Source organism: Pungitius pungitius, chromosome 11 (assembly GCF_949316345.1).
Source record: "Pungitius pungitius chromosome 11, fPunPun2.1, whole genome shotgun sequence".
Taxonomy (NCBI): Eukaryota; Metazoa; Chordata; class Actinopteri; order Perciformes; family Gasterosteidae; genus Pungitius; species Pungitius pungitius.
Window position 1 is genome coordinate 16,745,669 of NC_084910.1, and position 20,430 is coordinate 16,766,098.

General features: G+C 46.6%; 1 protein-coding gene across 3 annotated transcripts in view; it reads right to left on the reverse strand.

Moving 5' to 3' along the window:
• The window catches only part of myom3 (myomesin 3), a 34,480-nt gene that overhangs the window by 7,277 nt on the left and 6,773 nt on the right, over positions 1-20,430 (reverse strand). For all 3 annotated transcript variants that reach the window (XM_037454876.2, XM_062565626.1, XM_062565625.1), the window contains exons 4-21: positions 17,939-18,086; positions 17,663-17,820; positions 16,511-16,603; positions 16,127-16,215; positions 14,883-14,927; positions 13,460-13,600; positions 13,215-13,376; positions 11,325-11,466; positions 9,822-10,021; positions 8,937-8,990; positions 7,482-7,609; positions 6,065-6,248; positions 5,580-5,754; positions 5,302-5,423; positions 4,455-4,642; positions 1,912-2,038; positions 1,175-1,356; positions 813-927 (exon numbers count right to left, since the gene is read on the reverse strand). In XM_037454876.2, coding sequence (XP_037310773.2) covers positions 813-927; positions 1,175-1,356; positions 1,912-2,038; positions 4,455-4,642; positions 5,302-5,423; positions 5,580-5,754; positions 6,065-6,248; positions 7,482-7,609; positions 8,937-8,990; positions 9,822-10,021; positions 11,325-11,466; positions 13,215-13,376; positions 13,460-13,600; positions 14,883-14,927; positions 16,127-16,215; positions 16,511-16,603; positions 17,663-17,820; positions 17,939-18,086 — 2,453 coding nt within the window. The remainder of the gene's footprint in view (positions 1-812; positions 928-1,174; positions 1,357-1,911; positions 2,039-4,454; positions 4,643-5,301; positions 5,424-5,579; positions 5,755-6,064; positions 6,249-7,481; positions 7,610-8,936; positions 8,991-9,821; positions 10,022-11,324; positions 11,467-13,214; positions 13,377-13,459; positions 13,601-14,882; positions 14,928-16,126; positions 16,216-16,510; positions 16,604-17,662; positions 17,821-17,938; positions 18,087-20,430) is intronic.

Genomic DNA, 20,430 nt, shown 5'->3' on the forward strand with positions numbered 1-20,430 from the left:
ATCAGACCCTGTATAAGACTGACCCTGTATCAGATCCTATATCAGACCTTGTATAAGACTGACCCTGTATCAGATCCTATATCAGACCCTGTATAAGACTGACCCTGTATCAGATCCTATATCAGACCTTGTATAAGACTGACCCTGTATCAGATCCTATATCAGACCCTGTATAAGACTGACCCTGTATCAGATCCTATATCAGACCTTGTATAAGACTGACCCTGTATCAGATCCTATATCAGACCCTGTATAAGACTGACCCTGTATCAGATCCTATATCAGACCTTGTATAAGACTGACCCTGTATCAGATCCTATATCAGACCTTGTATAAGACTGACCCTGTATCAGATCCTATATCAGACCTTGTATAAGACTGACCCTGTATCAGATCCTATATCAGACCTTGTATAAGACTGACCCTGTATCAGATCCTATATCAGACCTTGTATAAGACTGACCCTGTATCAGATCCTATATCAGACCTTGTATAAGACTGACCCTGTATCAGATCCTATATTAGACCTTGTATAAGACTGACCCTGTATCAGATCCTATATCAGACCCTGTATAAGACTGACCCTGTATCAGATCCTGTATCAGACCCTGTATAAGACTGACCCTGTATCAGATCCTATATCAGACCTTGTATAAGACTGATCCTGTATCAGATCCTATATCAGACCTTGTATAAGACTGACCCTGTATCAGATCCTATATCAGACCCTGTATAAGACTGATCCTGTATCAGATCCTATTTTGTGAACTTTTGCATTTCAATGTTTTATTCCTGAGGCTGAGCTGTCGGACCTGGTCGGGACTCAGCCGTGACGGGCTCAGTGGGCAGGGAGGCACGGCCCACCCCGGCCTCATTGACAGCCAGCACACGCAGGCGATAGGTCTGACCCGTCTGAAGACCAGACACCTGGATGTCGCAAGAAACACAGACCAAATGTTTACGCCTCATTGGCATAATATATATAATGGCCATTTTAACGTTTGGACCAACAAAGGAACACAATGTCGGGATGGCTAATAATAATTTACTGGAACTGGTACGAATTTAGTTAATACAGCAATAGCTTTCCAGATCAAGATATTTGATGAATCCTAAATATGCATATCCGTCTTCTCCAACTGGAGCGCGTCAACACTTTCGCCGCTCCGCTCACCTTGTGATGGGTGTCGCGGATCGGCCCTTCGCTCAAAGCGCTCCAGCTGTCCGACTGGTCGCCCTGGCTGATTTCCAGCAAATAGCCAGTGACGGGGCTCCGTCCCTCGTACAGCGGCGCGGCCCACAGCAGCACCAGGGAGCCGTTTGCCACCTCCCTGAACTGCACATCGTGGGGGCAACCTGCGGGGGAGGGGAGACGCGCGGCATGACAAAGGTCCCTGCTCTGGTGCAGGGGAGCGTCAGGTACAAAGCTAGGAAATATATGGGGACCACACAAAATGCGTGTAAATGAGTACAGTGACTTTCTTTAATCTACCCCCACTGACACTGGCGATAGTTCATTTGCTTAATGATTTTAGGTTGCTTTTAAATTATTAAAGGACACAGAGGAAAGCCCATTTACAAAGATTAATGAGCTGAGCTTTATAAGTGGCATGTGTGAGGGAGTCTCTCTCCATTTTCAGTATTAATGTCCCAAGAAGCTGAAAGGAGTGGAGCCATAACTCATGAACCACCACATACCGGAGTGACATTGAGCGTGTCTGTCTGTGTGTGTGTGTGTGTGTGTGCAAATTAAAGTTATCTTATGTGTGTGTTTAAATAATTGTAGAAACCACCACATAGTGTGCCGGAAGGTTTCCACCCGTGGGCACCCCCCCCCCCCACCTGTCACACATCCAGGTGTGCAGAGATCTCTTTCTACACGCATCGTCTCTGGAGGCGTTTGGTCCCCACCTGGCTCTGGCATGGTCCACTTCTCACACAGGAAAGCTTCACTGGCCTCAGACGGCCCCCCGACTCCGGCCATGTTTGCGGCAAACACACGGAATCGGTACAGGTGTCCACTGGTGAGGTCGCACACCTACGGATGAACAACGGGGCAAAGCGATGAGGTTGTCACTGGTGGTAAGATCGTCAAGCTTACTTTGAAATAATGTTGATCCATGTTTGGTTTTAACCACGTGTCACAGCTCTCATCTCATTTATGCCAAGTATCTTCAGCTGAACTTGTTTTCTTTCTATGGCATGAGGTTAGAATTAAGATTCAAAAGGATTTAGACCAAAAATTATTATTAACAAAAACCCTCAAAAGCCTCGAAGAGACAACAACAATGAACTACTTGTGTAATTATTCAGTGCTGGTTTTATTTGAGATGTATGGACTTTGTTTGTAGATAATAGACATCTTGCTTAAATTGGTTGTTTAAAAAGTACAAATGGAAAACACGGATCGGTTGGCAGATCACACGGGACCAAAAGCTCCCTGGTTGTACGGATTCACTCCTCTAGACCCAGGCAGGCATTTAAAAAAAGGAATTAGCTCTGCTGCTGCAACAGTATTTTTTTCTTTTCTTTCCCTCAGCCCCTGGACCACTTTTGCTTTGGGAAGAGAAAGGATTCAGCCTTATTGATCTGTGCATTGATCTTCCTATTCACAGCCTCTCAGACCTTAAGGCCCTTATTGCCTCAGTGAACGGTTGTGAACTTACTGCTGCTCGAGGCAACGGATGGACAAACCAGGGCCAGCGTATTTTATAAAAAAAAAACTTTTCTTTTTGATGCCTTTTCTAACCATATTTAGACAGAATGGCAACCTGGCTATTAAATCAACACACAGTTCACACCAAGGAATGCAGAGGAATACGTAGAGGGGAATGCAGCTTTCATCCACTAGATGGCAAACTGGCTCCACTTGATTCCATTGGACATGCATTGTTGTTCATTTCGGGACTTCACTTGCAATGGAGTACTGTTGGTTGTGTTTGACTTCAGTAAGTCATCTCTCCTGGATGGTTGGTGGTTAAATTTTAAAAAGTTTTTGCTCTAATGATGCGGGATCAGTGACATCGGGCCATCTCGTTGTGGAAGCTTTCACGGCAGAGTGATTGTTCACAGTTTCTTCTTGAAAAGAATGAACCGTCAAATGGCCGATCTTAATTGCATCCTCAAGGTCACCGGGCGGATTTGAATAACCTCGTACAACAGCTACAGCGAGGTGGGGAGACCGCACACGGACGACAGGGTTTAAATAGCTGATTCCCCCCAAAAGGGGGAGCTGCGTGTTCTCACCAGAGGTTTCCTCCCTGAAAAATGGATCTACAGCCCTCAAAACTGTCCCCTCCACAATGTGCAGGGATAATCTTCCCATAGAGTCATTTTATGATCTAATTGGCTCCGTCTTTGTTCTACCCAGGAGCTAAAAACGACCGCTCACACGGGCCGCCACATTAGAACAATGTCTGATTACGGAGCACCTGTAATCTCCTCGAGACAGGTTAAAGATTTAACTTTGCTCCAGGTCTCCATGGACACTGCTTGTTGCCTAGTGACACAGCCTATGTGGATGAGGGAGCTTTAGCCAGTAGTTCCATCACTTTGAGCCAACTACTAAATGGAGAGATGACCTGTATTTTTATAATTATATTAAAAGTATTCCCTTATAGTATTGATAAGAAATACATCTTTTTTTCTGGTCAGATTCTTTTTTTAATGTTTCTCCGTCTTCATTATCAAAACATGAAAAAATGAATAATGTGTTGTCATACTGTCAGTGAATAGAACATACTCTGTTGTGCATTATGGATACTGCAAGTTCACGTGTGCATTATGTAAAACATCTTTCTAGACCGCTTCATGCATATAATGTGAAAGTTAAACAGAGAAACAAAAGCCTCCAGTCGAAGGCTGCAGCCCTGCGAGACTGTACTTTACTCGCTGCGACCCAAATGCTGAAGTCAGCATGCTCACGTGCTTACAATGCCATCGCTAACATGCTGATGTTTAGCAGGTATAGTATTTTTTGTGTATAAAATCTTAGTTTAGCGAGCTAAACGTTGCTAAACGTCGCCGATAAGAACAAAGGAAGTACAGCCGAGGATGACGGGAATTCCCTATTTGGTCATGAACCAAAGGAAATGTTTTGTAAATGCATTTGAATTCATTTTCTGTCTTTCTACAAAAGAAACAGACATCAGAAAATAACAGATAACCAAACGTCGCTGTAGCTCCTGCAGCTACTTATCATTTTTTGGCATTAGTAAAGAACATAGATAAGAAGGCAGTGTGCCGACATTCCATCCCGCGACTGCATAAGACGGACAAACCTTCAAATAGTTGTCGAGATATAAAAGAGGATTTTCCTCTGTGCACCAAGAACGTTTTCAACAGATGTTGAGATTCCGTCTGGAGCAACGTGTGGATCGACCCATCGACGGACGGACTGACTGACTGACATGCAGCGAGCATCACACGCCACCATAACCGCACCCATTACAGACCTCAAAGCGCCTCTCTTTGGCGGGTTTGACGTTGACTTCCCTCCAAGTGCTGGCGCCCTTTTCCATCTGGTCCAGGTAGTATCCACGCACACGGTCTCCCCCGTTACAGGCGGGGGCCCTCCAGCCCAACACCATCTCTGACCCGGTGCACAGCAGCAGGGCGATGGCGGAGGGAGCAGAAGGAACGGCTGGATCAGGCAGAGGGGATGAAGACAAAGGGAAAGGGGTATAAATAACAGCAGAGGGAAGGCACCTATTCTTGTTAAATAGACCGAGAAAGTCAATAACTCCACGACCGCCTACAACTCATATGTAAAAGCCCGTATTGAGTAAGAAATATTCATCTCATACTCTGTTTGATGAAAAATGCATCTCCCCCCTCCAAAGAATTGGATTTTCTATCCTCAGGTAATGGCGGAGTGGAAAAGCTGATGAGGTGAGGATATTCTGGTGAGTGAGCGGCGAGCAAAATGAGTCACAGTGCACATTATCCGAGGAGCGGAGGGCCGGTGGCTCTTTGAGAGGTGCGTCTCCACCACGAAAAGAGCCGCCGTGACATGCTGAAGGAGCACGACCTCGGTTGACTGTAGTGTAAGCTGTTAACAGACAACATTATCAGCTGTACGACTTAAAAGGGGGAATGCGAAAGTCTCCCTGTAACGCAAACACATTTCTCAATTCTCAGAATTGCGTAGCTCTAAGAGTACATTTGCGCACATCTTTACAAATGGGGAATGAAGAGTTGCATGGTAGGGGAAAACGTCAGAAAATGCTTTGAATGTCCTTGAGTTGTCGCCCCGCAATAAATTTCATGCCCATTATTTTGGGACCTCGAGGGTGCACTTACAAATGGCTGATTTGACGAGGACGGGCTGAGACTCCTCCGAGTAGCTGCTGTTTCCTGCTCGGCTCACCGACTTCAACCGGAAGACGTACTCCTTCCGGTTCCTCAGGCCGTGAACTGTGAATCTTGAGACAAAGTCCCGGCAGCGTGAATCAAGCGCTGCGTCTTCATCTCCGTGTAGTTACCCGTCTTCCTCACAGCTGTAACTATCCCTCATTCTTCCCATTCGGGCAGAAACGTGACAACAAAGCGCTTGGGGCGGCCGTGTTTTCACTTACTACCTGGTTTTATTGACAGGCTTGTTGTTGACAGTCTTCCAGTCCTGGCGGCCACTTTCACTGTAGTACAGGTAGTAACCCAGGATGTCGTCCTTTTCCTCGGGCTCCTGCCACTGGAGCAACACCGAGGTGTGCGCGTCTCTGACGGCCACGACGGAGTGGGGGGGAGCTGGCGCCGCTGATCGGAAACAGAGAAACCATCCATCAACTTCGATTTTTGAAAATTGCGTTGTTTTTTTTTGTTTTATGGCATCCATCTTTTGAGCTTCGATTGAGCTGCAGACAAATTGTGATGCCGATGCACTGTGCAGCCACCCTACTCACGGGATGTTAATACACCCCCAGAAGATATAGTATATATATACATGTATATTACCTGTTATGAAGGTCGATGTTTGTACAAAGATAGTACCTCACGGATTGACCTAATTGACCTTCACAGGCGGAGTGGTCGATGGTTACAGTGTCGGACGAGGCTCATTTCTCACCTTGTGGCTTTCCCAAGGAGATCGTTGCACACGGCTCGGAGGGGTCGCTGACTCCGTACTTGTTGATGGAGCGCACTCTGAAGCGGTACTGCTTGCCCTTGGCCAGGTCAAACACCGGAAACCTCGGAGAGTTTACCTTCGTGTCCAGATTGGCCAGCTCCCAGCTGCTCTTTCCTGCCTGAGACTGACAAAAAAAAAAAAAAAAGACAAAGATAATATCAAAGCTGTTTTTACATCTGTCTCAAGGACATGCTCCTTATTCAGTCCCCTTCAGACATGTTGGAGGATTCAACCTGCTTGGATTACCAAATCCATTTGCTGTTATCAGAGCCTCTCTTTGCTTATAAAATAATAGTTGGTAGAGGTAGAGGGCTGCGTTACACTAACCTTCTCTATTTTAAAAAGGTTTACCTTTTTGTTATCTTCCTCAGAGTTATCATTGTTTCCTTCTCTAACCCCCCGTTTGAAGAATGAAACGTGACTAAAGGGAACGTTATAAAGATCAGGATTAGTGCTTTGCTCAAGGGCGGAGCGGGCATTTGAATGTTCACCTCATTATTTAAGCAGAAGTGAAGCAGCGCCCTTTAAATAGTTTCAGGTGCCTTTGACAGATTCCACATATTTCATTACCACGGTATCTTACAAAAGTCCAATATAAATCTGTCCTGTGGCAGTTTTGTGATTATTGGAGCTACAGACGCAGTTGGGTGTACGGGCCGATACTGGAGTGCTGGAGCCATTTATCGTTGTGATGAACGGGTCGGCCCATCACACACAAAATACATAATAACAAAAATTCCATGCAGTTTTAAGATCACCTGCTACACAAGTGTGCAAGCCAGAAAACAAAGCGCACGGCACGAAAAGGCCCGCTCACTTTTAACGAGTCCACAAATTCCCACTTAAACCGACACAGCGGTAAAGTGTGCGTGTTTCTTTCCAGTGTCTCCTTAATTAGCGCCGCGGTCAGGAGCCTGCTGTTAATTTGGCTCACACTCCAGCAACGGACCTCCAAAACCCAGCAGGCGAATGAAGGAACTAATGACGCTAGAAAATCGATCCTGGTGCCCACTGGATGTATATTACTAATTACTAATGGTGGTTGCATTCACACCGGAGCGCGTGATCTTGTGTGTGTGTGTGTGTGTGAGATAGCATGTCTGTGTCTCTCTTGTCTTCAGAGGGATAAGTAGTCTGCTTAGGTTTAGAAACTTTGTAGTAAAGCAGTGAGGAGCAGGAGCTGGAGGTCCATCTCAATCATTCAGTGTGATGCCGTGACGTTTGAGGCCTTTTCGGACCCGAATGGAGGGGTTATGATTAGGTGAAGGGTAAGGGGACAATACCCATCAACCAAGATCCTCAGAGTCAGCGTAATATGATCATTGGTGTGTGTGTGTGTGTGTGTGTGCAGACTGACCCGCTCCACGTAGAAGGTGAGCGGCTCCCTGCCTCTGGGTTCAGGCTCGGTCCAGCTCAGCACCGCGTAGGTGTCGCTCACCTCGCAGGCACGGACGTTGGTGGGAGGGAAAGGAGCTTTGATTTGACCTGCAGAGCAAAACGGGGGCGGAAAATGAGGTAGACGACGAAAAAGAAAGGTAGAACAAAGTCAGCGAGAATGTCGAGTCCGGCTGGCTGTTTGAAAGAAAAGACTTTTTCAAAAATCAGGAAAAATGATGCATGCTTTCTTTATTTCTTTCTTTGGTGCAGTCGAGTCGAGCATGCACACATTGGTGGGGCTTTACCCTGCAGCCCCAATACATACACGGGTATTGGATAACACACAGGCAAATAGCTTGAGTCAGCACACTCCCAGTGACTCTCCAAGGGATTCAAGGACAATGGAAGCGTCCAGATTTAGTCAAGGGTCTGCGTTTGTGTAAGACTTTGTTTGCATCCCCTGAAGAGCTACAGAGCTGCAGTGTGGATCAGAAAGGAATTGATCTGAAGCATAAACCGCGTGTGTGTGTGTGTGTGTGTGTGTGTGTGTGTGTGTGTGTGTGTATAGTAGCTCTGCACTCAAACACGTTCAATTTTATATGAAACCATGACTATGAGGTTAACGTTCTTATGTTTCACTTTGAATGTGAGGCGAATTATCACGTCCAAGTACAAAATAACACAACGTGCAAGAAGTAATTGGAAAAAAACAACAGCCTTTTTGACCCATTGCAAAGTTGTATTTAGTTAAAGAAATAATTAAACATTTGGAGAAAAGTTGGAGTATCCACTGAGAGGAAAATATTGATACCACTCTAATGTTGAGTATTAAGTATGAAGCTGGAGCTATAAAGCTTAGCTTTGCATGAACTCCGTGTAAAAAGCACTTGTGTATTTGCTTGAATGTAACTTTCTCTCCGCCATCTTGAACAAAAGCTGCACGCAAACACACATGCATGAGTGCTTTCTGCTCCATTAAAGCCCGGGATGAATAAAGTAGGAATGCACTGTCTCTGCTACATCTGTTTTCTGGTTCTGGTCGATGAATAAAAACGTCCTCCTCCCTCCTCTCCTCCTTTTGTCTTTGAGTTACGTCTCCAAGGTTGGCGGGCCTCTTCCCGGGCATTCACACCCGGCTCGGGCCGTTATGTGCATTTACCAGGGAGCCACCAGGGAGATTTCACTTCCGCAAATGGGAGAAACGCTCGTTGCCGCAGCCATACAATTACTGCAGCTCGCTGTTTAATACAATACGAAGATGCATTGAGGCACGGAACCCGAGGCGGGCTGAAGGCGAGGAGGCATGGCACCCTGCGCGCCGGTAACACATAGATGCGATTTCCAAGTCGCTGGGGGAACATGTTCAACGTTCATGTTCTTTGTTTTTTTTTATGACTAAAACATACACGGTGAGACAGAAATACGACACCCTCACCTTCCAGTTGATCTTTAGTAATGGTGACCGTCCTCCCTCGGTCTACCTTGACCACTGCGAAACAGAGAAGGAGACAGGTTGATGGCGGGGGGGGGGGGGGGATGTGAGAGCTTAATGAAGTTATATGAGCGCCCGTGATAACACCATTAGTGTTAGTGTTAGAAGCGGCAGGCTGGAGGCGAGTCAACCTTCTGCCTGTCCTTCATCCGCGGGTTAATGATCCACAGCGTTGGACCCGAGCCCATCTGTCCCCCCGGTGCTGATGGCTGGACGGCGGCAGCAGATGAGGCGATTGAACAGCACAATTGAGTGGTTTACACGTTGCTCTTTGTGGTAGATGCAAAAGGGGGGGGGGGCAAAGTCAAGGCAAAAAGCTAAATGCACGAGTTTGTGAGGAAGGGGAATATTGACCCTGTTGGGACCGTGTGGGAGTGACGCCGTGGTAGAGACCCTTCAATCACCAGGTAGCCACGTCTATTTCCCTATGAATGGGACAATCGTGTATCAAATGGACCTCATGCTGCATTGAATAAGATGCACCTTTACTGCCCCACGTGTTTATTTATTCTCTCAATTGAGCTCACGAATAAATAATTGAGCAAAAGCATTAATAATATAAACTGCATCTCGTAATGTAACATAACGGGGGGGGGGGGGGGGTGTCACTTTGTTTGAGGAATCTTGGGAGAGGAGCTCGGCACGCCTCAGGTCTTTGATGGCTCATCTGATTGAAAAGCCGGCTCAGATGAATGTCGTGACCGGAATGCTGATGTTCTAATGAATCACATCACTACGATCACTAAATCCCGTGGGTCTGTCGCAGCGTTCACACCCCTGGCGGCGCCATGCTGTTTTTGTGACGTGTCACGGCGCGCAACGCGGTACCCGTGGTCCTGGTGTGTTGCAGCGGGTCTGCGGTGAGGACGGGCGCGGTGGCCTTGGAGGGGCGCCCCGCTCCGGCCCGGTTAACGGCGCAGACTCTGAACTGATACACGGCGCCTTCCTGGAGCCCAAACATCGGGTGCTGGCACGTTTTCTGAATGCGCTCGCTGCAGCGAACCCACTCGCCCCGACGGAGGTCACGTCTGAGAGAGACGGAGTGAAGAAATACATTTAAATAACATAATTCAGTATTCTGGGTGGAATAATATGGAAACAATTTTTAAAGCACTTCAGGTAACAACAACAACAACACATTTAAGTCGGTGAATATCCCTCCTAGACCCGTAATTGTGACCAGACACAGAAAAATAATGGGCCTCCAAACACAGTAAAAACTGCCTTCAAGGTAGAACTGGAGCTCAGATGATGTAACCAACACCATAAAGACGTTGCTAGGTAACTAGGTGTCCTACTTTGCCCTCCGCTAACCCCAAATCCCAACACACTCATCTTCGACCTCGAAGAAAGACGGAACCTAGTAACGCGTATGAAAATGTACACACTTGAACTCCATTTTGCAAAGACACGCACGTGGAGATGCGCACACTGACACACACATATGCACACAGCCGCAGGACAACCGTTATTGATTGATGGGGGTCGTTGATGAGGGAAGCACCTGCTCTCCTGCGGGAGTCTTTGACTCGGCTGTTTACATCGTCTTGAGGGCTGAAGATCACCACGTGTGCCATCCATCTCATGTGAACTGTGCCGAATGGACACCACGCCGCTGCTGGCCAACAGCCCCCCCCCCCCCGGCATCTTTATCTCCCCTCATCTAATTTCCTCAAAAGCGGCATGCGGAGCAAGCTGAGGTTCAGCAGGACGTTCTTACTAGGGCCGTGGTGGACTTGCAATGCAGGTAAATACGATCTAAAATGAAACTTATTATGTAGATTAAATCATTGGGAGTTGGCTGTGAGGGATTGATTGTTTTTGCTGAATTATGCTGGAAACGGAAAAATAAATACTAAATGCGCCTCTACTGAAGCAGAAATGCAAATTAACGAGTTGACAAATCAAACAACTAATCAGAATAGCTTTTTTTTTTTAAATGATACTAAGTAGATACATCATTTACAAGAATAATTAATTATTATGTTAAAATTAAGTTTGAATTATTTTAACAAATCATACATAAATGTATCGATTTGTACTTATTTTGACTATCAACAACCGCTAAATTCGTTTGGCTTATTTCAAACAAAAAAGCTCAATATTTTCTAGCTGCAGCTTCTCACTTTGGAAGATTTACAGCTTTTCTGTGTCTAATGTGACAGCAAAGTCAATATCTCTGTTTTTGGCCACAATCCGGCCAGTCGTTGGGCTCAATGTTTTGATATTTGTGATCCAATTAATCAGCTGATGTGTGTTTTTCAGAGTTAGCGATCAAGCGGCCACTTCACAAGCTTCACATTGATCAAACTGAGATTCAGGCTGACTCACCTTTCCACATAATAACCCTCCACGGGTGAGGCTCCATCAGCACTGGGGGGCTGCCAGGTGAGGAAGACGTAGTCCCTGTTGACGTCGGATACCTGCAGCGCCAGAGGAGAAGCGGGGCCTCCCATCACTACAGCTGATGCATCTGCAGCTCGAGGCGGAGAGAGAGTCAGTTACAGGAGGAAACCCAAGAAGGAGATTGAGAGACTGTGGCAATAGAAGAAGTAATTTAAAAAGAAATGTATGCAAAGGAAATCAAAAAAGTGAGCAGCGAAAAACTGTGGAAGAAAAAGAAATAAGTGTCAGAAGAGAACAGTGAAGGATTGAAAAGAGGTAAATGCCATTTGGATATGACGGATTTGTAGGTTATGGGCTCCACGTATTATTTGAAAAGTGATGGCTAAGGCCGGAGGAGGCAACGTGTTAACATGTGATGTTTAACATCTTCTATACACAACCAGTGCAGGGGAAGCCATAGCGAGAAGGCAGAGAAAAGAAATGAGAGAATTATGCAAAGCGGATTAAAAGGGACTGGATGTCTTCCCAAACCATTTCTTGAAGCTCGGAACGGACGCTTTTCTCAACAAAAGACTCAAAACCGACATCAAGCTCATCTCTTACCGCTTTTTAGTTTGCCTCCTCGCCCTCCCTTTTCCTCTCTCTCTCTCTCTCTCCCCCTCTCATTTGTTGTTGCTCGCCTGTTCGGCCTATTTGTGATGCAAATATGACGGATGAATGAAGGAGAAAACCCAGGAGCAGGAAAGTTAGCGGATTCCCTAATTAGTACCCCGAGCTCTGCTAAAAAAGCTCCTAAATAAAAGAGAGACCTGAGCCGAGATGAACATTCATTTGGCTCTAAACGGTTTGCGTACATCTGGCGTGTGTGTGTGTGTTTGTGTTTGTATGTATGTGCACACCGACTCATGAATGATTCAGTGCGCATTGCGCTGCGTTTGTTGCCGTTGAGGTGCAATGCATGAACGAGTGTGCGCTGGTATTGTATTGCAGAGCTGCACTGATACATTTTCAAATGTCTGATGAGTCAAGTGTGGGTGGTCCTCTGGTTTATTTGCATGCGGCAAAAACAGCGTACGAGGGAGAAAATAGCAGCCTGCGAAGAAAATAGAGTTTCACTGAAGAAATTTTAACAAGCTCCCCTACAACAGAACAGCTTGATTGATGGTGCAATTCCCCCCCCCCCCCCCCCCCCCCCCTTCCCGTATGAGTCGGGCTAGTTCAGTGACAGGAAATGAAAGCAGACCCAAAATCTGAAAAATGCAAATAGTGTTTTGAGTGAAGGTTACAATCAAAACACCATTTATCCAGTTTGGGACAACAAATGATGACTCCAGTCTCTGGAACACACCGGTAGTTTGGCATGCAAATGTCTCGAGTTGCCTCCAAAGCATTCGCCAGGCTTGTGGAACAGAAAAAGCGCTAGCCTGACCTAAATGTCAGCCGTTTTGTGTCGGGGGTTTTAGAAACGGAGAAGGGGGAGAAGAAGGGGACGTCGCATTGAAATCCCTGCAGGAAGGACTAAGCCGCGTTAGCCGCCTGCGGCCCCCGGTGTTCGTCCTCAGATCGATGCTGAGCGTGGGAAATGAGCATTTAGCATTTTCTGGCACCAAAAAGGATAGAATAAATCTCGCGAGGTGTTGGCATTAGGCGGGTATCTGTGCTCAGTTCAAGCGTAGGTGTCACAAAAGCTCCCGCTTTGATCAATGCTCAAACATCCCTTTCATCTATTGTTGCACTCAGTAGCTATTTGTTTTAACTGTTTTTATAGCGGTGGGTGGTGATGATGTATAAAGATTCATAGGATTGCCGTCTTCATGCAATGAATAAAAACAAGCGGATGTTTGAAAAACAACACAACGCGCGCACGTTCCTCACCTTCGACATAGACGAAAGCGCTGTGCTCCTGCACGTCGTCCCGGGTCCTCAGCCGGGCCGTGTACACGCCCTCGTGCTCCTTGTGCGCGGCCCGCAAAGTGATGGAGGCCTCGCCGTCCACTGTCCTGATGTCCACAGCCGTAGACGGGTGAAGCTGGGCGCCTACGGAGCGAGGAATATAAAACGACAGGCCGTGAGGTCGTCCAACATCTGACTCATTCGAGTGCGTCTTCGCGCGCACTCACCATCTCGGAACCAGGAGACGTCCTGCTGGGCGGGCGGCGGAGCTGAGGTGAAGGTGCATCGCAGGGTGAGGCTGTCGCCCTCCGTCACCCATGTCGGGGGGAAGGTGACTCCAAACCGGGCTTCTCCATCAGGCTTGAAGGCTACGGGTGACACGGATGGAGGTAAAAGCAAAGATGAAAGTGTAAGAGCAGAAAAAAGACCAAAAGAAAAAAGGAAGCGGGGAGAAGAACTTTTATATTAAGATGCATTTGCTTTCACGCAGGTGAATATTGAAATGTAGGTCAACTCCAGATCCAGCCTTACTTCTGCAAAAACACCACATATATTTAAAAAAAAAACTCCACAAAGGATTTGGGAGAGAGTTTGAAGTTGTTTCTGTTGCAAACCGACGGGTAACCTCAGGCAACCACTTTTCAATCCACTTTTTGTATAGAGGTAACGGTCAGCAGATAAGACAATTAACCATTTGTGAGGCCCTAAACTTTGACATTTAGGGGGGTTGAAGAACCTCCAAAATAAAGTCAACTCCATCACTTTTTGTTTTACTGGCTTTGCTGCAAAGCCTCTGCAGCAGTGATATGTATGGTGCAATAATTCCCCACACATTCAGAAATTAAGTGGCAATCATTTTGAATGAAGCTTCATCCGCTGGTAATGGCCGCGGGCCTTTAGTGCCACGTGAATGTGCTAAAGAATTGCATAGAGCCGTTTATATGTAACCGATGCTTAATTATCTCCTATTAAGCGGATCACATTTTACAACATGAACTGTGGTGAATTTATCATAATCATCATTGCGCTGAGGGAAGGTTTGAATGATGGGAAATGAAGCAACGCACATTCCTGTGATATTCGCGACTGCTGAGCAGAACTAGATCATTACAAGAAACATGTCACAGACTCTCATCCCCGAGAACAGGAGTCGACGAGACCTCGTGGCGCACGTATCTCTCACTTTCAGTTTGAGTCGCTTCAGTGCTTTGACAAGTGAGAGAATGGCGGCTGAAGGAAAAAAGAAAACTTGACAGGAATTTGTTCACTTAAATAAAATGGTCAGCTTTTTTCCGTCATCTGTCGTCCCCTCCAGGGAGGGGGGGGGGGGCCCCAGCGTCCTTTGTCTCCACGCGTTCATCCGTTACGGCCGAGCAAGTAGCATCTTAAATGTTATACAGACCGGAATCATGTGGTGATGAGGTCATAAATTGAGGCGCTCTCTAAATTGCTTATAAGAACATACTAACTTAGATATCGTGCCCTCTTGAACAGCTAGCCCGAGCGAATGGGCAGGTACAGCCCTTCAAAGTCAAACACCCCCCCGCCCCCCCACCCCCCCGTTCACTGGTGCAGCGGGAAGAAGTTCAAAGGCTGGAGGAGAAAATGAAAGGGGGCACCTTTCATTAGGCCCCTCGGCGTGAAACTTACCGGGGGTCTGCGAGCGCTCTGAACCTGCGGCGGCTCCGTGGCGTGCTGAAGCGGGACGGGACGGGGCGGAGGGCGCCGGCGAGGGTCGGGGGGACAGAAACAGATGCGAAATGAGACACAGCAGTTATACATCAGCATTCACGCAAGTCACATCTAATATTCCCTTTAACCTACTTTTAACAACCCGTAGAAAGCGGGGCAAAAATATAGATGGCGAGGAGGCGCCTTGAAGTGCATCATTACAGCGCGCGCCGTCTGAATGATATCTGGAGCATTAAGGGAGCTTTACTGCCAGGCATCCCGGTGGCCATTTAAAAGTTGTAAAGAGGAATCATTAGTGTTTCTGCCACAATGCTCGATGTAGATGTTGGATTATCAGTCACCACAACTTCCACCCTCCTCCAACTTCTCCGAGGTCCACTCATCATTTTAGCCTGCTGTGGATTTTCATTTATACAGAAAATGTAATAATGGGGATATAAAGCGACACTGTGCCCAGGAGGGATGGGGGGGGGGAGAAAATATAGTAAATGAAAATAATCTGCTTGGGTTTACAAAAAAGAAAAGAAAATACAACCGACTCCGGCAATGATTGGAGGCATTAGGAGAACGGATTTATATGCTCAAATGTATCAAAGACGGTGTCAGCACCCCGGGGGCATTAATGAATATCTATAGAAAAAACAAACGGAACCAGCCATATTGGATATTTGAGTTTTTTTTAAATATTGATAGTTTAAAGGCAAACAAAATTACAATTTGAGCTTAAACCTATGAAATCAAACATTCCTGATTGTTCAATTGGATTATACGCCCTGACAATGTGACATAGATATATAGGACATTTTTTAAGTCAGTGCACAGTGAACACTGTTCAAATTCCGTAGATTAGTTATATCTTTGTGCTGCGTAGTATTGGCCAAAAATAATCAACATTATCTGTCAAGTTTTTTCTTTTAATCAGCCATTGATGATTGATGATGGCCTCAATTGTGACATATTGCAGTTTATGTAAAAATAAAAGAAAGGAAAAAAAAGCTAAAGCTGAGCAGTGCATGTTTTTAAGGTTGTATGCACCATCTCCATATGCTATTTGGACTGGCTATAAGGCCTTTAACATCACTGACATTCCCTCGGTGCCCCACCGCCTGCGCTTGGAGTCCTTGTTTTGAAGACTCCTCTTCGTATTACGCATAATGGCTTTGCAGAAGGGTGGAGCTGACATGAAATAGAAAAATACTCACAGTTCACCAGAAGGGTCCCGAATGTCACGGCTTCACCCAGGGGACTGTTGGCGAGCGCTTTATACTCGCCGGCGTCATCCGGGGAGCACCTGAGGATACAGAAGCGCATCTACGCAGGGCTGAGACACGGCTGCTTCTGCCCGTGTCAGCAGCCTGACACTCTGATAGCACCTGAACGCGATAGGAGTGGACGGAGAGCGACGGAACCAATGTCCACGTGAGCAGGGAATCACGCCGTCAACTGTGAGCCGCCAGCTCGCCGATTATAACTATTTATAATATTCTAAATGAAATCAATAGTAAGGTTGTCCAATCTTGCTCGTCCCTCTCGCATCCTGCACCGAGCTTTGCGTGCTCAGTGAGGGATTCGAGCCGGTGACCTACCTTCTGATCTCCAGTGAGTTGAGACCATATTTTTGTTGGAGACTGTAATTCCACGGCTGGTCAGACATTCTCAGGGGCAGACCGTCCTTAAACCTGCGGGGAGGACGTTAAAAAAAAAAAAAAAAATCAACGTGTGTTTTTGAAGGAAAGATGAAACAATGGGCTTCATTTGGAAAGGGTTCACGATTGGGCCCCATGAATACTCATGCACTTTTTTTTCAACCGGTCAAATGTTAGTAACAACCAAAGAGGCCCTTTGATCTGGTATTCGTCTTGTTAAGGGCGGCTGGCTGTGCCCGACGGGTCCCGTGCGGGACGCTGAAACCCAGAGGCTTCTCTGGATCTCTGCCTGGGTTCATGAATGCTGAGCACACACACAGTCTACTCATCAGCTAGTCTCACAGCAGCTCGAGTATCAAGGTCGACAGTTTGGAACGGTGCCTGAAATAACACAGGAAATTTCATATTTATTCAGAGGGCCACTTTCAAGTCAGGGCTCAGGAATGGGTTGTCATAACTGTTTTTTGTAAGCAAGCCTTATTTTGTATTCGATCATTTGCACGCACAGGTGTCTAACCTAAACTACCTCCATACGTCAAACAATATATTGATGACTAGTTCAGAAGTATTTATTGGTGTCATATCGTGCATGACGCATGGATTAATCATGCAATTCAGGACTACATTTTTTCCTATAAAATGTCCGAAAATGGTGTCGTAATGATGTTGAATTTCCCACAATAAAAAGGGACATCTTCCATTTGTTTGTTTAGTTCGTCTTGCCAGTTCAATTTGTTCATTTTGCTACATCCCACAATAAAAAAGTGATGACTTAAATAGCCAAATTTAAGACAATGTTTGTAGATTGACCGATCAATTAAATGACTGATCGTTTTGGCTCAAATACAGTGTTAAAGTAAGATATATGTCAGGAGTGCACATCATTAGAAGTTGGATCTAGTAATCAACTGAAAGCTATGACTTCAGGCCCAGACCTTTTCTCCTCTGGGCCCTACCACCCGAGTGAGAAGCCAAATTGAAAAGACACCAGTTCCCCCCCCCGTACGACCCGAGTGATCGGCTTTAATAGAAACTGCTGGAAGAAATATCACTTCAATATCACCTGAGCGCAGCAGGGACACAAGTTCTCACCACGTGACCTTTGGGGGAGGACAGCCCTGCACGGTGCAGCAGAACGTGGCCGTCATGCCCTCCCAGACAGCGTGAGACCTCAGCGGGATCGGAAAGTCCGGGGCCTTCTGACTCAGACGCTCCAGGTGCTCCAAGCGGGCAGATGCCTTCGTCTCGGCCTGCGGCACAGGTTCATCCGGGGCAATTATAGAAAAGATAGAAATTAAGCAGACAACAGGGGAAAGTACTGTTTGGTCGACAAAGCTGAGCACAAGGCGCTCATATCTCGGCTTTCACCTGCTCGCGGGTGGCGGCCGCGTCGACGCGTCGGCGCAGCGCGCGCTGGCTCCTCATCACGTCCAGCTCGACCTTCTCCGCCTCGTTCCCAAACATGGTCCACTCGTCTCTGTGGTGCTCTTCAGCCAGAGTCTCCTGCGGGACTTCCCTGGTGGAGCGCAGCACATTTCTTGGTATTTATCAGGACGAACAAGTGTAGTAAGTACGTTAAGGTGCACGTTGGGATTTTTTTTCTGCAGCACAAAATATTTTCAGCCGTGGCTAGAATGGAAGTAATTGGCCTCATCTGAAAACTTTGAGTGGGTTGTCACAGCAATTCAAGGGCTCCATGAGTGGAGAGGACAAAAGTAGAAACGGCAATTCACACAAAGGCTTGAATACGGTTTGAAGCGACACGGATCGACCTTTTGAGAGGAACAAAAACGCAATTTCACACTGATTTCTTACGGCTCTCTTTTTGTCCCGGTCCATTTGCACGCAAATGTTAGTTTTCGCGATATCTCGCAGCCCGCCGCATGAAAGGCCTGAGTGGTGAGGTCGGTGAGATTTCACATGAGCACCACTCTCCCACCAGACTGAAGGTTTCCACAAGTCGGTCTTTTATGAGCTGGGTCACTTCACTGGGAAGAGATGCTTCACTGCTTCTCCAAAGACGATGATGATGATGACGCCGTGTGCCTCTTCAGGTGAGGACAGTAGGTCTTCATCATATAGGGTTGGTTTTGCAACACATTAAATCCAACTCCATCTTTATGGCTGTTGGACCGGCACCAAACAAGCCCAGAAGGCCCTCCGGTAGTCACATGTAGCTGTGAATGCCATGTAGCTTACGTGGCATTCTCTTGCGGTCACGCAGCAGCTCATCCGTATGCATGAAGGAGGAATCGCACTCCAACACACACAATTAGGAGTTTTGCCAGCTCTTTAAATGCTCCGTTTTAACCAGAGGGGCAATCCTTTTGATTGACGGGGCTTAATTATACCAACATGTACTTCACACACACACACACACAGAATCTTAAGTATTTACGAACCCTTCTCTGAGCACAAATTGCCTGACATTTGCCTGCAATGATTCAATGAAATGCACAAACAACATCACTAAATATGTATTTAAATATGTGAATGCACAGAAGCCTATGCAGAAACACACACACGTTTGGAAAGAAGGTTTTGACGTTTGGTAAAGTGTGTGGATGTGTGTGTGTGTGCGTGTGTGTGCCTGACAGTATTTCTAATCTCCGTTGGATTTTCATCCCTAAAGGGAATGAACCACTACGACACACAAAGTCAGTGGTTATGAGGGATCTTACGGCTTAATTATTGGAATTTGATTATTGCTTATTGGTGCGAACAACGGCAAACCCCCCCCCCCCCCCCCCCCCCTGTCAAAACAAAAACGGTCGGGCCCTTACAGAAACCCTGCGCCGATCCCGAAAGCTTTCAACTCCATCCTTTCCGTCCTTCCTCCCTCGTCCTGGACGGGGTCAATCATCTCAAGATTTCCGGCCTCCATCCTTAAATATTCATCCTCACCATCTTCGACTCAGATGGCGAGTTGGCAGGGCCGCCCCCGCCGCAGCTGAGGCTCATCACGGTCGGATGTGTTCTGTCTTTCAAGGGGGTGTCATAAGACAACCCCCCCCCCCCCCACACTCTCCCTCCTTGACAACTTTATGTTCTACTATTAACCATCTTCTTCCTTTTTTACGTCCATGTAATAACTGCGGCAAGCCAAAGCGTCCTTTATTGGCTGGATTATTGTTCATTATTTCTGTTTTTACATAAATATAGAAGACTACAAACAGATGTTTTGTTGTTAAAGTCAAAGTCTGTTTGACACAGCAATTCGAATTTAATTTCTGGACGGATTAGAGAGCAGAGGCTAACTCTAAGCCTCCAAATGCAAAGGTTCTGTTGAGGGCAACAACACAGACCCAGTGACAACTTGCCACCAAGTTGCTCTTTTATCATTTATGAAATTGGTCTGTAAAACATTAGAAATATGAAAAAAAATCAAAGAAACATAGCCCCTGCCAGCTATTTGCAAATAGAAAATTCTCACATTTGAGAATCGAGAAGCAGAAAATGGCATTTCTGCTCAGAGAATGACTCTTTTCACAGATTATCACTTCATCCATTTTGCTGATCAACTTTCCTCCGAAAGGATGTGAGGCTCCTTCCTCTTCCCCACCAATTCAGGCCAACAAAGGTTCCCCCTGCATGTCGATTGACTTCTGTGAAAGAGCAAATGGTGGGAAGAGTCCCCAGCTGCTTTTCCACAGACGGATTTGAGTGGAGAAATAGCCCGGATATCCAATATTCATCAAGACCCTCGGAGCTCGCGGCCAGTGAATGGCGTGCAGGCCCGAGAGCACCAGCGCAACTTCACCCCGCTCCACTTCCTCCAATCAAGTGGAGAGAGAGGACGTGGTGGTGAATACTGATGGAGAGGTTTTACCGCGAGAACCTCACATTTCAGGAAAGAGGCC